Genomic DNA, 20,912 nt, shown 5'->3' with positions numbered 1-20,912 from the left:
AAATTCACTTCCGCTGCTGCAGCAAAGACGGACAAGGGATATCAACCGGTAGACAATACTCTATTTATAGAACAAATATCATTTAAGAGATCGTGGGAAGAATTTTAAATACACTTTTCGAGAATAACACCATCTAAAATCTCCAGTTTTGTGGTCCGTTAAGGTACTGAGAAGGCTAGTTTATCTAACGTTAGATAGGTGAGTTAGCTGGCTAGCTAACTGCTCTCAACGAAAGAGATGGGGACAAGAGCTAGTCGTTTACAAGAGGACCCAGTGCCTTCGGCTTTCGGGAAAGATGGCATCACGCGGGATTCCTATCGACAACCCCGGTGCAATAGGCCCACCAGTCTTATGGTAGACTTTTTGGGGAGTTTTGACGATTCAGAGACCAACCGTAGCCGATCGGAGGAGGGCAGCGATTCGGACATGGGGCAACAGGCGAGCACCGGTGGAAGCCCCGTCGACCACAAGAGCCACCCGTCCATCAGCCCATCATCACCAGCAGAAGACAACAGCGAATGCAAACGCGAGGAAGACTGCAATAGCAGTCCTGATGGTGCTGTAAACGGGGAACATCTGCCTGGAGAGGAGACAGGCCAAGTGCCTCACCGTACTTTCTCTGAACGTTTACCCGGTAATCGACACTCTTCTGGGCGCAACGTCAGCGCAAGATCCGCACGGATGAGAGGCATCCATCAGCGCCCAGTGTCGGAGGCTTGGATTGGCCTCTACCGTGTCAACAACCGACATGGCAGTAAGTTTATACGAGACCACCCATTTTGTGTTTTTTTTATGTATTGTTTAAGTTGCTGATACTATTTTCTCTCGCAGATTTGACAACCATACATTATCACACACACTGTGTGATCAAAAACACAGTGAAATGCCCCATTGGTATAGAGCTTGCCAGCTTGTGGCCCGAAAAACCTGAAATTAGTTATGTCTGGTTCGTCCAGCCATTCCTGTAGGGGAAATAAATGTGTGTTGGGGATTTTGGGTCTGGTGTACTGTTCAGTTTATATATGTTACCCCTTAGCAGCATTATCAGAAAGCACAGCATTGATTTTCACTGCTACACAGACGTTATAAAACTTTACATTTCTGTGTCACCAGATGATTTTAGCTTCATAAATAAATTATTAGACTGTATTAGTGATTTAAATACCTGGGTGGCTCACAACTTCCTCCAGCTAAATCAAGACAAGACTGAGGTACTTATTGTTGGAGCCAAAGCACAGAGAGAGAATCTAGCTGCACATTTTAATTCACAGGCAATAAAGATACATCACAAGGTAAAAAACCTAGGTGTTATTTTAGATTCTGAACTAAATTCCGAATCACACGTTAGGATTGTGACCAAAATAGCGTTTTACCACCAAGGAACAGGCTGATACAGAGTGACTCATCCATGCTTTTATTACAAGCAGGCTTGACTACTGAAATGCTCTCCTGTCTGGTCTACCCAAGAAAGCCATTGGTCAACTGCAAAACATACAGAACGCTGCAGCACGGGTACTGACCAGACAGAGAGCACTGCCTGTGAGTTTTAGAATTCATTTTAAGATTCTTCTATTGGTTTTTAAATCAATCCACTATTGTGCACCCCAATACATGTCAGACATGCTATTAAGTTATGTACCAAGTAGGTCCCTCAGGTCCTCTGCCACTGCCCTTTTAACTATCCCAAAGCCTAGGACCAAGAGGCATGGAAAGGCAGCTTTTAGTTATTATTCCCAGCCTCTGGAATAACCTGCCAGTCAGGGTGGCTGAAACTGTGGACATATTTAAAAGAGATCTTAAAACACATATTTTTTTAGCTTTGATTTTCCTTAATGTGCTTTTTAGTATTTCAGTTTGTGTCATTTAGTTTTTTATATTGTGTAGTATATATTTCAGCTTTTATTTTCATTCTTTGTTATAATTGTTTTCCTGTAAAGCACATTGCGTTGCATTCTATGTCCGAAATGTGCTGTATAAATAAAGCTTGATTTGATTAGATAAACGCCGAAAATAAGGTCTGAGGTTATCACAGGCTAGGAGGTCTTATACATTTTATTCTATGAGGTAATATCAGTCAGTTAACATGACCGTTATGAATTCTGAAGCCTTTATGTGCTTGTTTTGATTACATAAATGCTTCAAAACTCACAAAAAGTGCCGTTAGCTGATTGAACAAAATCTCATAGAACAAAATGTATAAGATCTCTAAAGCCTGTATTTAACTTATTTTTCTGTGTTTATCCAAAAACCCTCAAACCCCCATTAATTTCCCTATAGGCTTTGGCCAAAGAGCCATGGTGAAGTTAGTGCCAACAAAAATACTCCATTCTCTATTAGGCTAGGGCTCAACAATCAGTTCTACGGTGACACAAATTGTCCAGGCTTACTACTGAACCTGCATTCTTGGAGGTATGATCTTCTCTCGTGCTTACAAGCTACTTGACTTATTACAGCAGAACCCATTGTTTTAAGTTGTAACAATCAGGCTGCTGTTAATAGATTAGCTAGCTAATACAGTAGTACTACAAACTGACTGCGTTGACAATTTCAGAATGTAGCACAACCATGAATTCATTCGAGATTCATCAATGATCTCTCCAACAATAGCCCATGCATCACTCTCAACAAAATCCATTGACTTACGGTAGGGCCGTTTCCAATATGGCCAGTCCCAGACTGAGAGAGATTCTCAGTGTAGACCTATGTTATTCATTAGACAGATGTGGTTGTATATGAGTGAGACCCCTGTCCAAACACGACGTTGGATTTATTTTCCCACGCGCCATAACACACAAACACAGCACAGAGCAAGTCTAGGAAATGGGTCAAAGTCCTCACTTGGGCATGGCTGATAGGAGGGCCAGAGAGGAATGTAGGCCAACTGGGCACGCTCTCCCCCACGTCGTTCCATCCCCGAGGCTGGACTCCTCTTTTTATGCGTGATTGCCTGGTCTGGTAGAATGATGATGACTAGAAAACTAATCACGGGTCAGTTGACCTTAATCATTTGTCATGACACGCTGATCACACAAATGCAAATGTCAACATCTACTGAAGACCAATGGCATGCATGATGGACTAGTTGATTTCATTAGTTGACTAGTTGATTTGATCAACTCCCCTCTTTTGTTTTTCTAATGTGTTGTTGTTAAACATGAGCATGTTGTCGTCTCCTCCCCAGATATCCGCTGTCCGTTCTGCTCCAAGCCTTTCCCGGGTGGCAGAATTGAGGATCACCTGTTGAGCTGCCTCACATCTCCCCCTCTCCCTTACAACAGTAAGTATCTCTCTTCAGCAGATATATAGTGAGTAATAAAAGAAGGGGGATACCTAGTCAGTTGTACAAATAAATGCATTCAACTGGAATGTGTCTTACGCATTGAACCCAACCCCTCTGAATCGGAGAGTTACGGGGGGCTGCCTTAATCAACGTCCAAGTCATCTGCGCCCGGGGAACAGTTGTTGTTGGGGGTAACTGCCATGCAGAACAGCAGATATTTCCACCTAGTCGGCTCGGTGACTCGAACCAGCGACCTTTCAGTTACTGGCCCAACGCTCTTAACCTCTCTAGGGTCGGCAGGACGAAATCGTCCCACCTACGTAACAGCCAGTGGAATCCTGTGGCGCGTTATTCAAATACCTTAGAAATGCTATTACTTCAATTTCTCAAACATATGACTATTTTACACCATTTTAAAGACAAGACTCTCGTTAATCTAACCACACTGTCCGATTTAAAAAAAGGCTTTACAACGAAAGCAAAACATTAGATTATGTCAGCAGAGTACCCAGCCAGAAATAATCAGACACCCATTTTTCAAGCTAGCATATATGTCACAAAAACCCAAACCACAGCTAAATGCAGCACTAACCTTTGATGATCTTCATCAGATGACACACCTAGGACATTATGTTATACAATGCATGCATGTTTTGTTCAATCAAGTTCATATTTATATAAAAATATAATTTTACATTAGCATGTGACGTTCAGAACTAGCATACCCCCGCAAACTTCCGGTGAATTTACAAAAAATTTACTGAATTACTCACGATAAACGTTCACAAAAAGCATAACAATTATTTTAAGAATTATAGATACAGAACTCCTCTATGCACTCGATATGTCCGATTTTAAAATAGCTTTTTGGTGAAAGCACATTTTGCAATATTCTGAGTAGATAGCCCGGCATCACAGGGCTAGCTATTTAGACACCCAGCAAGTTTAGCACTCACCAAAGTCAGATTTACTATAAGAAAAATGTTATTACCTTTGGTGTTCTTCGTCAGAATGCACTCCCAGGACTTCTACTTCAATAACAAATGTTGGTTTGGTCCCAAATAATCCATAGTTATATCCAAATATCCTCTGTTTTGTTCGTGCGTTCAAGACACTATCCGAATGGTAAAGAAGGGTGACGAGCACGACGCATTTCGTGACAAAAAAATTCTAAATATTCCATTACCGTACTTCGAAGCATGTCAACCGCTGTTTAAAATCAATTTTTATGCCATTTTTCTCATAAAAAAGCGATAATATTCTGACCGGGAATCTGTGTTTAGGATAAAAGACGAAAGAAAATAAAAGCATGGGGTCGACTCGGGCACGCGCCTCAGCCCATTGTCCTCTGATAGAGCACTTGCCAAAAGCGCTAATGTATTTCAGCCTGGGGCTGGAATTACATCATTCAGCTTTTCCCCGCCTTCTGAGAGCCTATGGGAGCCGTAGGAAGTGTCACGTTACAGCAAAGATCCTCAGTCTTCAATAAACAGAGTCAAGAAGCTCAAGGAATGGTCAGACAGGCCACTTCCTGTAAGGAATCTTCTCAGGTTTTTGCCTGCCATATGAGTTCTGTTATACTCACAGACACCATTCAAACAGTTTTAGAAACTTTAGGGTGTTTCCTATCCAAAGCCAATAATTATATGCATATTCTAGTTACTGGGCAGGAGTAGTAACCAGATTAAATCGGGTACGTTTTTTATCCGGCCGTGCAAATACTGCCCCCTATCCCCAACAGGTTAACCGCTAAGCAACCCCAATATGTTTGGAACATCAAATAAAATCGCAGTATCGACTCGCAATACATATAGAAACGTGAGAATTGCAATACATATCGTATTAGCTAGGGTTAAATATTTTCCAGGTATTTTACAAATGTTCCATCCCAAGAATCAATCACTTTTCACCCGGATAACCCAGTATTTCCCGCCAAAGCCGGAAGTGTCATTCAAAAGCATTATAAAGCATAAATGTCTGGATTTGATCAGCATGGACATTCAAACCTGATGCTAGCTGAGCCTGATGAGCCATATATTAAATACATTTTACGAGCCATACATGAATGACATTTAATGAGCCCAAGCCCAAAAAAGCCCAAATGATTGTGCCGTTATGCAATACATATATGATATAGGCTACTGCACATTACGCACAACATAAAAACATAAAATCCCATAGACGTAGCTAGCTATATGTGCTCTTGGGTAAATAAATTCAACTAGCTCCTGTAGGCTCATCGTTTTGAGTGTGAACTGTATTTTTATTTATTTCACCTTTATTTAACCTGTACTGTATTGTATTATACTGTATTATATGGACTGGAATTGCGCACATTGTTCAAACCATGATAAAGCAGAAGAAAACATGCGATTCTGGTGTAGCACATGCGGCCTACAAAGTTACAAGTATAGGTTAGCGAATTTGATTTTAATTTTGAAATATAATAGGGCCTATTTGTATACTTAGTAGGCTGACACATTTATACCTTCCATAATATTTCCCTTAATGTTATTAGCCTACCTCTTTCTCTATTGTTGCTTCATTCCTTCCTCGCTTTCATCAGTTAAATTAAATACGTTTTGTTGTCCTTATCTTAATCATTCTAATGACATCCTTGAATAATATAGGACTAGAATTAGATGCAGACTTCTATTGCCTGCAGTATTTAACATTCAACAAAAAAAGAGTTTGCATCCCTCTTCAAATTGTCTGTTGGTATAAGAAATGTTTAAAAAAACTATGTCCAACAAGCTATTCTGATCTAGTTTTTCCTGCCTGGGACTCCAAGAGCTACGGAGTATTTTTTAAGGAGAGAGGGCAGTGGAGTACAGGTGCTTGTGTTTTGCTCAAGAGACAGAGGCTATACGTAAGAAGCATATTATGCATAACCCATTATTAATTTTCTAACTATAAGGCTAATACTGCATTGAATATATTGCCTGAAAGAGGTAGGCTAGGACATGTATATCAATCTAGAACAGGATTATGTATTTTGGAAGCAATTGGAATGGAGTTGACGTAGAGAAAGAGAAAGAAAGACTGTGAGAGTGCTCCCGAATGCACTGATTTAAAGCAACGATATTCGAGTGATAGGCTGTTTTAAAACTCTGCAGCTGCAATTAAAAAATGATTATCTTACAGTTAAAAAACAAGGTGACCCCCGAAAGCCAGATGGAGATGGGTAAATTAGACACGTATTCGGTCTTTATATTACTGCAGCAAATCTAGGATAAAATGTTTTAATGAGATGATTCTGTAGGTCTACAATACATTGTGAACTGCGCTCCATACTGAGATGGTCTGTCCTCACCCTGAGCATTGATTCATCATGCAGAGGCTGTAGAGAAACCATATTTAGATATTGCATATCATTTAACAGTTCCATTTCATGCCATGGTGTTCATATAAATTATTCATTATAATTTACCGGTTTCTCGCAGTTATTTATCTTGGAAAAGGGGAGTGGTTTTGGACGGTAAATCCCGGTAACCGGGTTCCTGCCATTCAACCCTAGTATCGGCAACTAAGTATCGTGATAATATTGTATCGTGAGGTCCCTGGCAATTCCCAGCCCTACTGTCTTTACATTCACCCAGAGAAAGGGTTGGCATTGCATGCTGAATGTAATACTCACGTCGGGTCATGAGTGGTGTTATTACAGTCTATTACACAAACTGTGGTCTCAGCAGATGTGCTCAGTATTTTGTCTAACTATCATTTCTGTGATGTGTGTGGTGGTCTCAGCGGACGTGCTGAGTAAGGACAGCGGTGAGTGTTCCATTTGTCTGGACGAGCTGCAGCAGGGAGAGACCATCGCCCGGCTGGCCTGCCTTTGTGTCTACCATAAGAGGTAATTACACTGAGGATTTAATACACACAATATATCTGTCTCAAATGGAACCCTAGTCCCTATATAGTGCACTTATTTTGACCAGGGCTCCCCATAGGGCTCTGGTCGAAAGTATTTCACTATATAGGGAATAGGGTGCCATTTGGGATGCAGACATACACGTGGCCCAGTAGGGAAAGGGGTGACATTTCTCACACAGAAGAGCACAGATCTGATAATTCATCATAATCTGCTGTACAATTTAATTTTATACTTTTCTATTCTGTCTACCAGGAAGCAATTATGCAACTGTGATGCATGGGAAGCATGTCATACAACCATGAGTTGTATTCTTTTGAAATCCAATTTAGGACTGTGGCAGTCAAGACAATTTGTTAGCTGGTAACTGTCATGCAAATCACCGCCGGTCTCATGGTAATTGACCGTTAATTAACAAACACTTTAAAGCATCTCTGGGCTTCCACGCATCAAGCCACTGATGCAGACCCTTGGAACATCTACATTTTTAATAAATCCATTTAATATACAAAAAACGTTTAATAAATCCATTTAATATACACCATCAAATTAAATCCATGATTAAATCCATGATTTATTTTAGGCAGGTCTTAAGAACCTATGATATGAAGAAAATGTATTTCAGAAGAACATAAATACTGATCTGGCAGTTCATTTAGCAGACATGATTTTCTTATAATTCCCATGCCATTATTTCATATTATATTATTTTTATAGTAAGAAGAATACAATTTAAAATAATACAATTGAACATAGCTGCATGAAATAGAAAGGATATTTTCCGCAATCAATTGCAGTGTGTGTGCTCTGAATTGAGCGGTTATAAAAAGTGATAACAGGTCCTATATGCTTAATATAGAGTTATTTGGCAACTTTAGTTGTGATCCAAACCTTAGAATGTCTTTGGAAAATCAAAACATATATGGGCTGCATGACGCGAATATTGATGATGTGAAAAAGTTGCAAAACAATGCATGCGCTATTTTATTACACACATCAAAAAGCTGTTTGAGGAGCTGGCTCTCGCTGCGTGACAGGTGATATTCAATCATGAAGTGGTTGATTTGATTTTCAATTGTATTTGCATTGATGTCAGAGTGATTACAGGGACAATGGAGTGCTGAGTACCAAGCCATTTGTGACTTGAGGGCCATTAACCTGTCTGGGCTAGGGGACAGTATTTTCACGGCCGGATGAAAAACGTACCCAATTTAAACAGGTTACTACTCTGGCCCAGAAACTAGAATATGCATATTATTAGTAGATTATTGGCCAAAGAAATCCAGTAATGTTCTCATCCTGCAAGTGATCTTTAATATACACTATATATACACAAGTATGTGGACACCCCTTCAAATTTGGGGATTTTGCTATTTCTGCCCGTTGCTGACAGGTGTATAAAATCGAATACACAGCCATGCAATCTCGATAGACAAACATTGGCAGTAGAATGGCCTTACTGAGGAGCTCAGTGACTTTCAACGTGGCACCGTCATAGGATGTCACCTTTCCAACAAGTCAGTTTGTCAAATTTTTTCACTCCTAGAGCTGCTCCAGTTAACTGTAAGTGCTGTTATTGTGAAGTGGAAACATCTAGTAGCAACAAAGGCTCAGCTGTGAAGTGGTAGGCCACACAAGCTCCCAGAACAGGGCTGACAAATGCTGAAGCGCGTAGTGCGTAAAAAACGTCTGTCCTTGGTTGCAACACTCACTACCGAGTTCCGAACTGCCTCTGGAAGCAACGTCAGCACAATAACTGTTTGTCGGGAGCTCCATGAAATCGGTTTCCATGTCTGAGCAGCCGCACACAAGCCTAAGATCACAATGCCAATCTTCACCTGGAGAGGTGTAATGTTCGCCGCCATTGGACTCTGGAGCAGTGGAAACGCGTTCTCTGGAGTGATGAATCACGCTTCACCATCTAGCAGTCTGAAGGATGAATCTGGGTTTGGCAGATTCCAGGAGAACACTACCTGCCCCAGATTTTTGACGAGCAGGTGTCCATATGTTCTTTAAAAGTAATTTCCTCACCATCTTAAATAAGCGTGCCCCTTTAAAAAAATGTAGAACCAGGAACAGATATAGCCCTTGGTTCACTCCAGACCTGACTGCCCTCGACCAGCACAAAAACATCCTTTGGCGTGCCCCATGTCAAACGCTGTTTAAAATCAATCTTTATGGTATTTTTAACGTAAAATTGCGATAATATTCCAACCGGACAATAGCATATTCATTCAAGAAGAAAAAGAAGGAACGGCGTGCTCGCGTGACCGCGCATATCCAATCCCTTTGTTGCCAGGCAGACCACTCAGTGAATGAGCTCCTATACTCTGCCCAGTGACAGTAGAAGGCTCAAACCACTTTCTGAAGGCTTTAGACAGCCAATGGAAGCCTTAGGAAGTGCAACGTCACCCCACAGACACTGTAGCTTCGATAGAGAATCAAAAGAACTACAATTCTCAGACTTTCCACTTCCTGCTTGAATTTTTCTCAGGTTTTTGCCTGCCATATGAGTTCTGTTATACTCACAGACACCCTTCAAACAGTTTTAGAAACTTCAGAGTGTTTTCTATCCAAATATACTAATAATATGCATATTCTAGTTTCTGGGCCAGAGTAGTAACCTGTTTTAAATTGGGTACGTTTTTCATCCGCCCGTGAAAATACTGCCCCATAGCCCAGACAGGTGAAGCATTGCACCTGTACGACAATTTTTATAAGTTTGTATTTCACCACCTTCTCATTTAACTTCTGAAAGTATTGCCATACAGGACTTCGCTGCTGTCGCGTGCCTTTCTCTGCTATTTTTCCAACTGTTGACAACAATGACGTAGTGGTGGATAGTCAACTCCAAAATAATAGATTCCTCTACTCCTTGCATGTCAACTCCCGGTTTCAACTCCCATTTCTGAGTGTCACAATTCAATTCCACTCACAATCGACTCCTAAGATTTTGTATTTTTGGAACAGAGGAGACTGATTAGTTCCTGTACTTCCGAGAACACAAACACTTCCATATTTCATAGCGAGTTAGCGAAGTAACGGATAGAGAGGGGAGGGGCACGGTATAGGCAGGTCGGCCACCAGACAGACCGTCCGAACCGTTCACTAGGCCTATCTATCGGTAATCAAAAGCTGTATCTCGCAATTTCTTGGCTTGCACATGTCTTGCAACTTCAGTAAAGCAAGGCCCTATTATCAATGAATAGGCTAGGACAATAGTGTTTTATTTGATTTTATTTTGTACTTTTTACCCCTTTTTCTTGCCAATTTCGTGATATCCAATTGGTAGTTAGTCTTGTCCCATCACTGCAACTCCCCTATGGACTCGGGAGAGGTGAAGGTCGAGAGCCGTGCGTCCTCCGAAAACAGGACCCTGCCAAGCCGCGCTGCTTCTTGACACACTGCTCGCTTAACCTGAAAGCCAGCCGCACCAATGTGTCAGAGGAAACACCGTCCAGCTGGCGACCGAAGTCAGCTTGCCACATGGAGTCGCTAGAGCGCGATGGGACAAGGAAATCCCGGCCGGCCAAACCCTCCCCTAACCCGGAAGACGCTGGGCCAATTGTATGCCGCCTCATGGGTCTCCTGGTCACAGCCGGCTGTGACGCAGCCTGGGATCGAACCCAGGTCTGCACTGATGCCTCAAGCACTACGATGCAGTGCCTTAAACTGTTGCTCCAGGCTAGGATATTCTACACACAAAAAAACTGAACACACATTCACATCATTAATGCAGAGAACAAGCAGGCGAGCCAGCGTGAGGAAGAGAGAGGAGGGGGCAGGCGAAAGAACTGCATGTCTTGGTAATCTGTATCTCACATTCACCAAAGTAGCCTAAAGTTTGCCTCTTCATCCCTGGTTTTATAAATATTATTCAACTTTCCCTAGGCCTTAGGTATTTTTTCTAAACGCCAATGATCCCAATTTCATTTAAACGTTCACACCCCTAACCACAACAAGTGTTTCTAATCATGCTGTCTCACAGTGAGTCAGCTGCACCATGGTCATAGTTAAGTCCCACCCTGGGACCACAGATGGAAGTTAGTTATGTAACTAAAACTGTTGTAATAGACATGTTATGCATGGTCCCTGACAAATAAGTGAATATGTGATAATCAAAAGGGAAAATAGACATTTGTTTCTCTGTCCAGCTGTATTGACTCCTGGGCGAAGGTGAAGACCTGCTGTCCTGAACACCCTTTTGATTGACTCATGGGTCACATGTCCTGCTCAGTGGCACACCTGACTCAGGTATGTACGTGTTCATGACCCCATTTGTTCCAACCTCATGATGTCACATTACCCAACTGGGTAGAAGTTAGTGTGGACATGATTATGTTCCTGAATACGAAGAGATTTTTATATGAAGGATTACACATTCCAAATGAGAGGGATGCATCTGTTTCTGACATGCTTTACATTTTTACCCCACAGGAGACTGCAATGTATCTACAATTGCAGAAAATATACTATGACAATGATTAATACCAGAGGCAAGCCTCCTAATAACAACACAACCCCACAAGGATGTGACCAACGACCACTTTACCATCTTGGACCTGGTTTAGTCCATTTGAACTCAACGCAGACCACTATAATCACCCCTGGAATAGATGGCACCTCTCCTCTGTTAATGTAGACGAAACTATAGCCTAAACTGCTGGAGGGGGATATATTATCATACCAGGTTGGCAGTACCCTGAAAGACCTTTGGAACTCAAGAGGAAAATGTGTTTCTGTGCTCCCTGCATTCTTCTTACCCTAATGTGGACTATCCATATGGAAAGGTAATGTTATCTTTCCTGATGCTGCAAAACAATATTGTGCAGAGATTCACGTTACAGTGGATAAATGTTTCTGTTCATAAAAAAAACAGCCCAGCTCTGGAAAAAAATAAATGAATTGATTATGCATAAATATTGCAATGCATTGTTTTTATTAGCCAGATGTTGGAACGCAGGGCTTTATTCTGTGGGTGGGGTTGTTATAGTGATTGTAGGTGTTTTTCTATTGTCACCATGACACATTTCAGGAGAAGGATGGTGGGTGTGAGTTGATTGTTAAGTTAAAGGCTGAGCAGGTCAGTTTGTTTGGTTGGTGCTGACACCACTGTATTAGGTCCTTTACTGCAGTGGTAGCAGGTTGTTGATATTTCCATACGGTTGTTTGTGTGTGTGTGTGTGTGCGTGCGTGCAATAGCGGTGTGGACGAATGGGGCCAGCTAATGTTGGGGATGACACCACCTGACTGGACCGCAGAAGTGAACTTCAGTCCTCTCACTGGCTGTATACATGAGAGGTGTGTGTGAAAGCGATAGTTTTAATCATAGTGATACTTTGTTTTTAATCACACAGATACTTTAAGGAACATTGTGCTACTTTGACATGGCCCTCCTCTGTGAGACCCACCCCGCCTGTTGTGCTGAAGGCATGTGGTGGTGTTTCTGGGTCTTCATGTCCCCCTGCCTCTCTCTAGGGTGTAGTCCGGATTGTTGGACCAGGCCCTGTGCGCTAGTCTGGCCATCTGGCTCCCTGGATTCATGTCTGAATGGGAGGGATGATGTATTTAAGGGCATGATTACTCCATGAGGCAGCTGCCTTGTCCTATCCCATGATTCCTGTCGCTGGAAGCAAAGAACAGCTGATGGGGTGATTCTTATATTACCCCACCCCCCTTTCCCCATAAGAGGATTTATAGACATTTTATTATTATTATTATTATTACTACTAAATGTGCTAAACAGATACCTTTGCCTGTGTTTTGGTTGCCTTTGCCTGGTGAGGTTTGTCTGTCCAGGCTCCTCTGGTGTAGTGTACTCTGGGGATCAGTGGTGATGCTACAGTGAGTTGATCAGAGCACGGCTGGACTGCTGTTGACCAGCATGAGGATCAGCCCTGTTCAGCATTCCTATTGGATGATATCCCCAAGTTCTTGCCCCACATCCTGCATTCTGAACTGAGGTGCCACGACCTTTCCTGCCCCTAGATGGCAGCCCTGTGCATGTTACTCTTTCGTCCCCCCCAAAAAAATAAGAAAGAACTATTCCGCCAAAAGTATGTATGCATGTCTGTGTACATGAAACAGTGGTAGGGGATGTGTGTGAAAAAGAGAGAAATTGATCATTAGACATAAATGTTACAATATTTGTGGTGATGATGATGAATAATGATGTGTACTTTTGAGGAGGGAGCGGAGGGGTTGTCAGTGAAAATATGGACAATCTGAAGCCCCAAATGTTCCTTTACTTTACTACTCTTCTCTTTTAGCTGTGTGGTGCAATACCTCCATTTTTACATATGTTATTACTCGGCAGCATAGCTTTTCTCCAAGGATGATCATTTCTGTATTGCATTCTTTGTGTTAAATCACAAAGTTCTGTTCCTCCTAGACCCTGAGCTTTGTTTAGGTTATTGTTGATATATTCAATGATAATGTTTTTAAGGTCACCGTGGTGATATCTGCATCCCAAGATATGGACAATCTGCCTTCTCTCTGGTATAACAGAACAATTCAGTTTATTTATTAAAGTGTACATATGTATTGCAATTCAAAATGGCTTGGTCTTTGTCTGTTCATTATACTGTTTCTAAGCTCCAATCTTTTGTCTCAAAGTTGTTTTTATATGTATTTTTTACAATAAATATACTTGTGTGAGCCATGTTTTGTCAATGTCCTTGTTTGCGTATGAGTACTGTAGTGTTCATAAGTGTTTTGTGGAATGTCTGCATGGTCCTTGCTAAAAAGGTAATGGTGTAACACTCATTTTTATATACTGATTTCTACAATCAAGTTATTCACCGTAAATAACTAGCCTACATTTTTTTTCTCAACCATGTGAAATTTGGGGGTCAGTTTCACAATTTTGTATATTCCTTACTGGTTGCATTCTTTAGATTTACCAAAGATGGTTACTCAAACCTTTATGAACACCAGATTACGTTATTGCATTTCCTGTTGTTAGGCCTCTTAACGATTAAAGTACATCCCCTTCTGACTACATTTCTGGAAAAGAACAGTGGAGAAACTTTGTGGTTTTCCATTTCCCCAAGCTACAGATCTGAAAATGTATGTTGGTTTGTTCTGTCACACGCTGGGTTTACACAGGCAGCCCAATTCTGATCTTTTTTTCACCAATTGGTCTTTTGACCAATCAGATCTGAAAAATATGTGATTGGTCAAAACAATTTGGCTGCCTGTGTAAACGCAGCCTTAGTTCCTCTAATCACCATCACTGTCAGTGACCGTTAGGTTCAGGAAATAACACAAATGGGCACAGGCTGCTAAAGGTAGATGTTCCAGAGTCTGTCTGAGCCAAGCAGCAATTGACAGTCTGTGTGTAGGCTAGATCAACACTCCACTATACAGGAAGGACAGTACGGTCATTGAAGTTCAGCAAAAGTGAAACCCAGGGGTAAAGGAGGTAAGTAATCTCCTGTTTTGTCTACTAAATTGAATTGGAACCAAATATGTGATTAGTTAAAAGACCAATTACTGGGGGGGGGGGGGTCAGATTTGGGCTGCCTTTGTAAACACAGCCAATTCATTGACTGAACCAGATGACAGAATTTTGGGGATGTGAAAGATCTCAGGATATTGTGAATGACATAGTATGTGCCAGTTTGGACAAAAAAATTAAATAAGATACAGTACCAGTCAAAAGTTTGGACACACCTACTCATTCCAGGGTTTTTATTTTTACTATTTTCTACATTTTAGAATAATAGTGAAGACATCAAAACTATGAAATACACATATGGAATCATGTTGAAACCCAAAAAAAGTTAAACAAATCAAAATGTATTTTAGATTTGAGATTCTTCAAAGAAGCAACCCTTTGCCTTGACAGCTTTGCACATTCTTGGCATTCTCTCAACCAGGTTCATGAGGTAGTCGCCTGGAATGCATTTTAATTAACAGGTGAGCCTTGTTAATTTGTGGAATTTCTTTCCTTAATGCATTTGAGCCAATCAGTTGTGTTGTGACAAGGTAGGGGTGGTATACATAAGATAGCCCTATTTGGTAAAATACCATATTATGGCAAGAACAGCTCAAATAAGCAAAAATAAATGAAAGTCCATCATTACTTTAAGACATGACGGTCAGTCAATGCGGACAATTTGAAGAACTTTGAAAGTTTCTTCAAGTGCAGTCGCAAATACCAAGCTCTATGATGAAACTGGCTCTCATGAGGACCGCCACAGGAAAGGAAGGCCCAGAGTTACCTCTTCTGCAGAGGATAAGTTCATTAGAGTTACCAGCCTCAGAAATTGGGAATTAACTGCACCTCAGATTGCACCTCACAGAGTTCAAGTAACAAACACATCTCAACATCAACTGTTCAGAAGAGACTGAATCAGGCCTTCATGGTCAAATTGCCGAAGAAACCACTACTAAAGGACACCAGTAATAAGAAGAGACTTGCTTGGGCCAAGAAACACGAGCAATGGACATTAGACCGGTGGAAGAGTCCAAATGTGAGATTTTTGGTTCCAACCGCCGTGTCTTTGTCAGACGCAGAGTAGGTAAACGGATGATCTCCGCATGTGTGGTTCCCACCATGAAGCATGGAGGAGATGGTGTGGGGGTGCTTTGCTGGTGACATTAACAGTGATTTATTTTGAATTCAAGGTATACTTAACTAGCATGGTTATCACAGCATTCTACAGTGATACACCATCCCATCTGGTTTGCGTTTAGTGGGACTATCATTTGTTTTTCAACAGGACAATGACCCAACACACCTCCAGACTGTGTAAGGGCTATTTGACCAAGATGGAGAGTGATGGAGTGCTGCATCAGATGACCTGGCCTCCATAAACTCCTGACCGCAACCAAATTGAGATGAGTTGGACCACAGAGTGAAGGGAAAGCAGCCAACAAGTGCTCAGCGTATGTGGGAACTCCTTCAAGACTGCTGGAAAAGCATTCCTCATGAAGCTGGTTGAGAGAATGCCAAGAGTGTGCAAAGCTGTCATCAAGGCAAAGGGTGGCTACTTTGAAGAGTCTAAAATATATTTTGATTTGTTTAACACTTTTTTTGGTTACTACATGATTCCATATGTGTTATTTCATAGTTTTGATGTCTTCACTATTATTCTACAATGTAGAAAATAGTAAAAATTAAGAAAAACCTTTGAATGAGTAGGTGTGTCCAAACTTTGACTGGTGCTGTATATCTGATGATGAATTGGACAACACAAACATTTTATTTAATTTTGTATAACTGATACAGTAAAAGTGATTGCTTTTTGGGCTTAGCTTTCCGGTTGTCATTTAGATGTGTTCACCGCTGAACTCTGTCACAGTGGTTTGACCTTCTTCTTATTCCTGTTACTAAGAACTGCATTCCCACACATAGACAAAACCACGTGTGTCAGTGTGTACACTAATACAAAAAATAATCTGGTAATAACATGCACAGTATGTTGGATTGGTCGTAAATGCAAGGATGTTATTGTTGCATGATTTTTCCGATACGTGGCTGTTATATTTCTTCTACTATATATGGTTTACTCTACCCAGGTTTCTCCTTATGTGGAAACCCCCCCAATGAGGCAATATCCCTGCAACACATTTTTACTTTCAAAATTAAGTTTTGCACGTCTATTTTCTTACTGACCTTTTGATATCAACATCCTCTATATTCTCCTTTCAACATCAGTCTCTTCTAACCACTCCTCCTTTTCAGACGACACTCTGCCAGAATGACAGATGCTCAGAACTACCCCATGCCCACAGAGTTTAAGGAGGTCCTGAACTCTAACCTGCCACCCCCTTACCCCCATGGGGAAACTCAAGTGGACTCCATGCCACCATACATGCCACCCCCCTACTCTGCAGCTCCAGCCATGTATCCTCCATCCCCCTACCCCCCAGTCCTGTACCCACCACAGGCAGGGGTAGACATGGGAACCCTCCCACCTGGAGAGTGTAACCCTTTGGGAGAGCCAGGTATGTATCTGTCCTGCTATAGCAAGGAAAAAGGGGAATCGATCATGCGGATGGATTATTCATGTCTTTCCTCATATTACTGCCAATTACTATAACATTGAACATTTCTGATTGAATAATTAATGTCCACTAAATTCACTTGTGTTACATAACCACTGAAAAGTCTGCAAAGTCTGGTCACTACAGTATTCCAGTGTTGTGTCCAATAATAACATGGGACTGTTGTTCTGTCACTCACAAAGGATCTTCTTCACCAGAGGCAGACGCCGCCCTATTGGTGTCATCTTTTGATGACAAGACCATAAGGAAGGCGTTTATCAGAAAGGTCTGTACTGATATGTCTCAGAGATTTGGGGCTTTATTCAATCCATATCGCCGAAGTTCAGAGCTATAGTGTGCTTGAAATGTAAAGGTAATTTCCAATTTAGTCTACATTTGCAGCGTTTAACACGAATGCAGTCTGCTACCGTGGGAACATTGTCTTTAAATGTAAATCGGGCTACAATGTGGAACTTCAGCGCTACGGATTGAATAGAGCCCTTAGTCTTTGACCCCCAAGTTTCATGGTGACCTCCCCAGTATACCTGGCAAGCAAAGTGGCTAATGGTAACCCTGTCTTTCTACCTGTGCAGGTGTTCAGTGTCGTGACCCTGCAGTTGCTGGTGACCTTCAGCATCGTGTGTGTGTTCACGTTCTCCAGTGTGGTGAGGGTGGCGGTGCAGAGCAACATCTGGATCTACCTCAGCTCATACATTCTGTTTGCTGTGGTGGCCATCTCCCTTAGCTACTCCAATTCCTTCAGCAGAAGCCATCCCTGGAACCTGGTGGGACTGGTAGGTCTCTCTCTCTCTCTCTCTCTCTCTCTCTCTCTCTCTCTCTCTCTCTCTCTCTCACACACACACTCACTCACTCACTCACTCACTCACTCACTCACTCACTCACTCACTCACACTCACACACACACACACACACACACACACACACACACACACACACACACACACACACACACACACACACACACACACACACACACACACACACACACACACACACACACACAAAACCCCTTTCACAGCTAGGTAGAGCAGCGACTGACATACTGGCTAGTGCAGTCAATGAGTTAATACTGAAGTGTGGGTTAGATTGAATTGAGCTCAAGGTTCATCTGTTGACTGATATACTGTATATAAACTATGTAATTGTTCTTTAGATGTTCACAAACATTATTGAAGAGGGAACCTACCTGTGATGGTTATAAATGCTTCTTCCTGTATTCACAGTTCCCTGTTAGTTAATGCCAAAGCCATTCTCCTAGAACCTAGTTGCATAACTAATGAGAACAACTGTCTTTGATCTTGCCTTAATTCCATCACCACTTAAACAGATAGACAAAGATACAGTGTGATTTGTGTTTGGGTGAGTGTTATTCTAACTGTGTAATGTACTACCTTTAGTCAGTGGTCACTCTCACCCTATCCTACTTGGTCGGCACTGTGGCCTCATTTCATGACACCACTGCTGTAGTCATTGCCATGGGAGCAACAGTGGCAATCTCCTTCACCATCATCATCTTCTCAGCCCAGGTCAGACTCAGTCTTTTCAAATAACAAAAAACATGATATTATGCTTAATTGGACTACTACTGTAGTACCTACCACGTGTGTTTAATGTGGTCAGGCTGATTAGTGACCAAGCCTATCTAGCCTTACTCACTCCCCTCTCTTTGGTCTGCAGACTCGAGTGGACTTCACAATTTGTAATGGCATCCTGCTGGTGCTGGCAGTGGACCTTCTCATGTTCAGTTTCTTCTGCTCTTTCTTCTACTCCAATGTGCTGCAGATAGTCTACGGATCTCTGGGAGCCCTGCTCTTCTCACTGGTACAGAACTCACTCAATGTTACTTCCCCTTTTAGGCCATTTCTGTTTATCCAGCCTTATAGCCAGAATGAATACCTCCATCCCTTGCACCCTAAACCCTTTCTTTCCTCCATTACCTTTTCCCTTTCTGTGTCTTTCCCTCAGTTCTTGGCGATTGACTGCCAGCTGGTGATGGGCAGGCAGAAGTACGCTCTGGATCCAGAAGAGTATGTGTTTGCTGCCCTGATCCTGTACCTGGACATCATTAACATCTTCCTCTATCTGCTCATCATAATGGGAGGCTCCAGCAAATAGTCAACACCTGGCAGAAACCTACTATGACACACATATGTAGCTGACATGGCTTATTGAATGACTGTCAGTAAACAGGTTTCCATCCAATATTTTTATGCGAGTAAAATACATGTCGGATAAAACATTTTATGACAGGCCTGATGGAAACAGCAAATTTGTTGGTAAACTTTCCAAATGTTGACAAAACTAAATACGCTAGACAAGGTGGGGTCTTTTTGTGTCGGTAAAATTAATAATGCGCGAAATGGCAGTGGAAACTCTTTTAAGCACAAATATTGATATAATAACCATCATATCGATGTAAATATGAAGTCACGCGAAGACATGTTGTGTTATTCTCCCACTACGACTTGGGAAACCATGCAGGTTATTAGGCTACAGGTGAAATAAGTTATGATGAACTTCACAGCGTGGTGAAAGTGCAAGGTGATGAGCTTGATGCTCCTTTCCAATAAATACAACGGTTCTTATTCTGGTGACATCATGACCGATGCTTAGCTGCCATTTGACAAATAAAATAATCTTGCTCTTTTGTCCATATTAATAACATCATGTAGGCTACACACGCATTGTATATACAGTGCATTCGGAAAGTATTCCGACCCCTTCACTTTTTCAACATTGTTATGTTACAGCCTTGTTCTAAAATTGATACATTTAATGTTTTCCCTCATCAATCTACACACAATACCCCATAATGACAAAGGCAAAACTGTATTTTGTTTGTGCAAATCTATAAAAATAAAAAAAACAGATACCTTATTTACGTAAGTATTCAGATCCTTTGCTATGAGACTTGAAATTGAGCTCAGGTGCATCCTGTGTCCATTGATCATCCTTGAGATGTTTCCACAACTTGGGAGTCCACCTGTGGTAAATTCAATTGATTGGACATGATTTGGAAAGGCACACACCTGTCGATATAAGGTCCCACAGTTGAAAGTGCATGTCAGAGCAAAAACCAAGCCATGAGGTGGAAGGAATTGTTGGTAGAGCTCCGAGACAGGATTGTGTCGAGGCACAGATCTGGGGAAGAGTACCCAAAAGTGTCTGCAGCATTGAAGGTCCCCAAGAACATAGTGGCCTCCATCATTCTTAAATGGAAGAAGTTTGGAACCAAACTGGGCAATTCGGGGAGAAGGGCCTTGGTCAGGGAGGTGACCAAGAACCTGATGGTCACTCTGACAGAGCTCTAGAGTTCCTCTGTGGAGATGGGAGAACCTTCCAAAAGGACAACCATCTGTGCAGCACTCCACCAATCAGGCCTTTATGGTAGAGTGGCCAGACGGAAACCACTCCTCAGTAAAAGGCACATGACAGCCTGCTTGGAGTTTGCCAAAAGGCACCTAAAGATTCTCTGGTCTGATGAAACCAAGATTGAACTCTTTGGCCTGAATGCCAAGCTTCATGTCTGGAGGAAACCTGGCACCATCCCTGCAATGAAGCATGGTGGTGGCAGCATCATGCTTTGGGGATGCTTTTCAGTGGTAGGGACTGGGAGACTAGTCAGGATCGAAGGAAAGATGAACGGCGCAAAGTACTTAGAGATCCTTGATGAAAACCTGCTCCAGAACACACAGGACCTCAGACTGGGGCGACAGTTCACCTTCCAACAGGACAACGACACCAAGC

The 20,912-nt window shown here is 41.9% G+C and overlaps 2 protein-coding genes across 3 annotated transcripts; both read left to right on the top strand.

Annotated features, from left to right (window-relative positions):
- On the top strand, positions 1-13,812 carry zgc:66427 (mRING-CH-C4HC2H_ZNRF domain-containing protein). The gene is made up of 5 exons (XM_029705425.1): positions 1-754; positions 3,182-3,277; positions 7,028-7,133; positions 11,306-11,405; positions 11,589-13,812. Exons 1-4 carry the CDS (start codon positions 238-240, stop codon positions 11,361-11,363), a joined length of 777 nt encoding a protein of 258 aa, XP_029561285.1. The 5' UTR covers positions 1-237; the 3' UTR covers positions 11,364-11,405; positions 11,589-13,812.
- Positions 13,813-14,396: 584 nt separating this feature from the next.
- si:ch211-284o19.8 (protein lifeguard 1) lies at positions 14,397-20,042 on the top strand. Of its 2 annotated transcripts, none has more exons than XM_029705424.1 (7): positions 14,397-14,574; positions 16,843-17,105; positions 17,363-17,430; positions 17,738-17,938; positions 18,563-18,691; positions 18,843-18,986; positions 19,131-20,042. In XM_029705424.1, exons 2-7 carry the CDS (start codon positions 16,859-16,861, stop codon positions 19,278-19,280), a joined length of 939 nt encoding a protein of 312 aa, XP_029561284.1. In that variant the 5' UTR covers positions 14,397-14,574; positions 16,843-16,858; the 3' UTR covers positions 19,281-20,042. The 2 variants fall into 2 exon arrangements, with proteins under 2 accessions (XP_029561284.1, XP_029561283.1); XM_029705423.1 differs by having other exon boundaries at positions 14,398-14,574; positions 17,348-17,430.
- Positions 20,043-20,912: the final 870 nt, after the last annotated feature.

Source organism: Salmo trutta, chromosome 21 (genome assembly GCF_901001165.1).
Source record: "Salmo trutta chromosome 21, fSalTru1.1, whole genome shotgun sequence".
Classification (NCBI taxonomy): domain Eukaryota; kingdom Metazoa; phylum Chordata; class Actinopteri; order Salmoniformes; family Salmonidae; genus Salmo; species Salmo trutta.
The sequence above is the reverse complement of the archived record's forward strand: the minus strand, read 5'-3'. Positions and strand labels throughout refer to the sequence as shown.

Excerpts from the sequence above, each read along its gene's own strand:
- zgc:66427 (XM_029705425.1), top strand. The coding sequence starts at position 238 with ATGGGGACAAGAGCTAGTCGTTTACAAGAGGACCCAGTGCCTTCGGCT. Across the intron at positions 755-3,181 it reads TGTCAACAACCGACATGGCA|ATATCCGCTGTCCGTTCTGC; the intron begins GTAAGTTTATAC and ends TCTCCTCCCCAG. Across the intron at positions 3,278-7,027 it reads TCCCCCTCTCCCTTACAACA|CGGACGTGCTGAGTAAGGAC; the intron begins GTAAGTATCTCT and ends TGGTGGTCTCAG.
- si:ch211-284o19.8 (XM_029705423.1), top strand. The coding sequence starts at position 16,859 with ATGACAGATGCTCAGAACTACCCCATGCCCACAGAGTTTAAGGAGGTC. Across the intron at positions 17,431-17,737 it reads GGAAGGCGTTTATCAGAAAG|GTGTTCAGTGTCGTGACCCT; the intron begins GTCTGTACTGAT and ends CTACCTGTGCAG. Across the intron at positions 18,987-19,130 it reads GAGCCCTGCTCTTCTCACTG|TTCTTGGCGATTGACTGCCA; the intron begins GTACAGAACTCA and ends TCTTTCCCTCAG.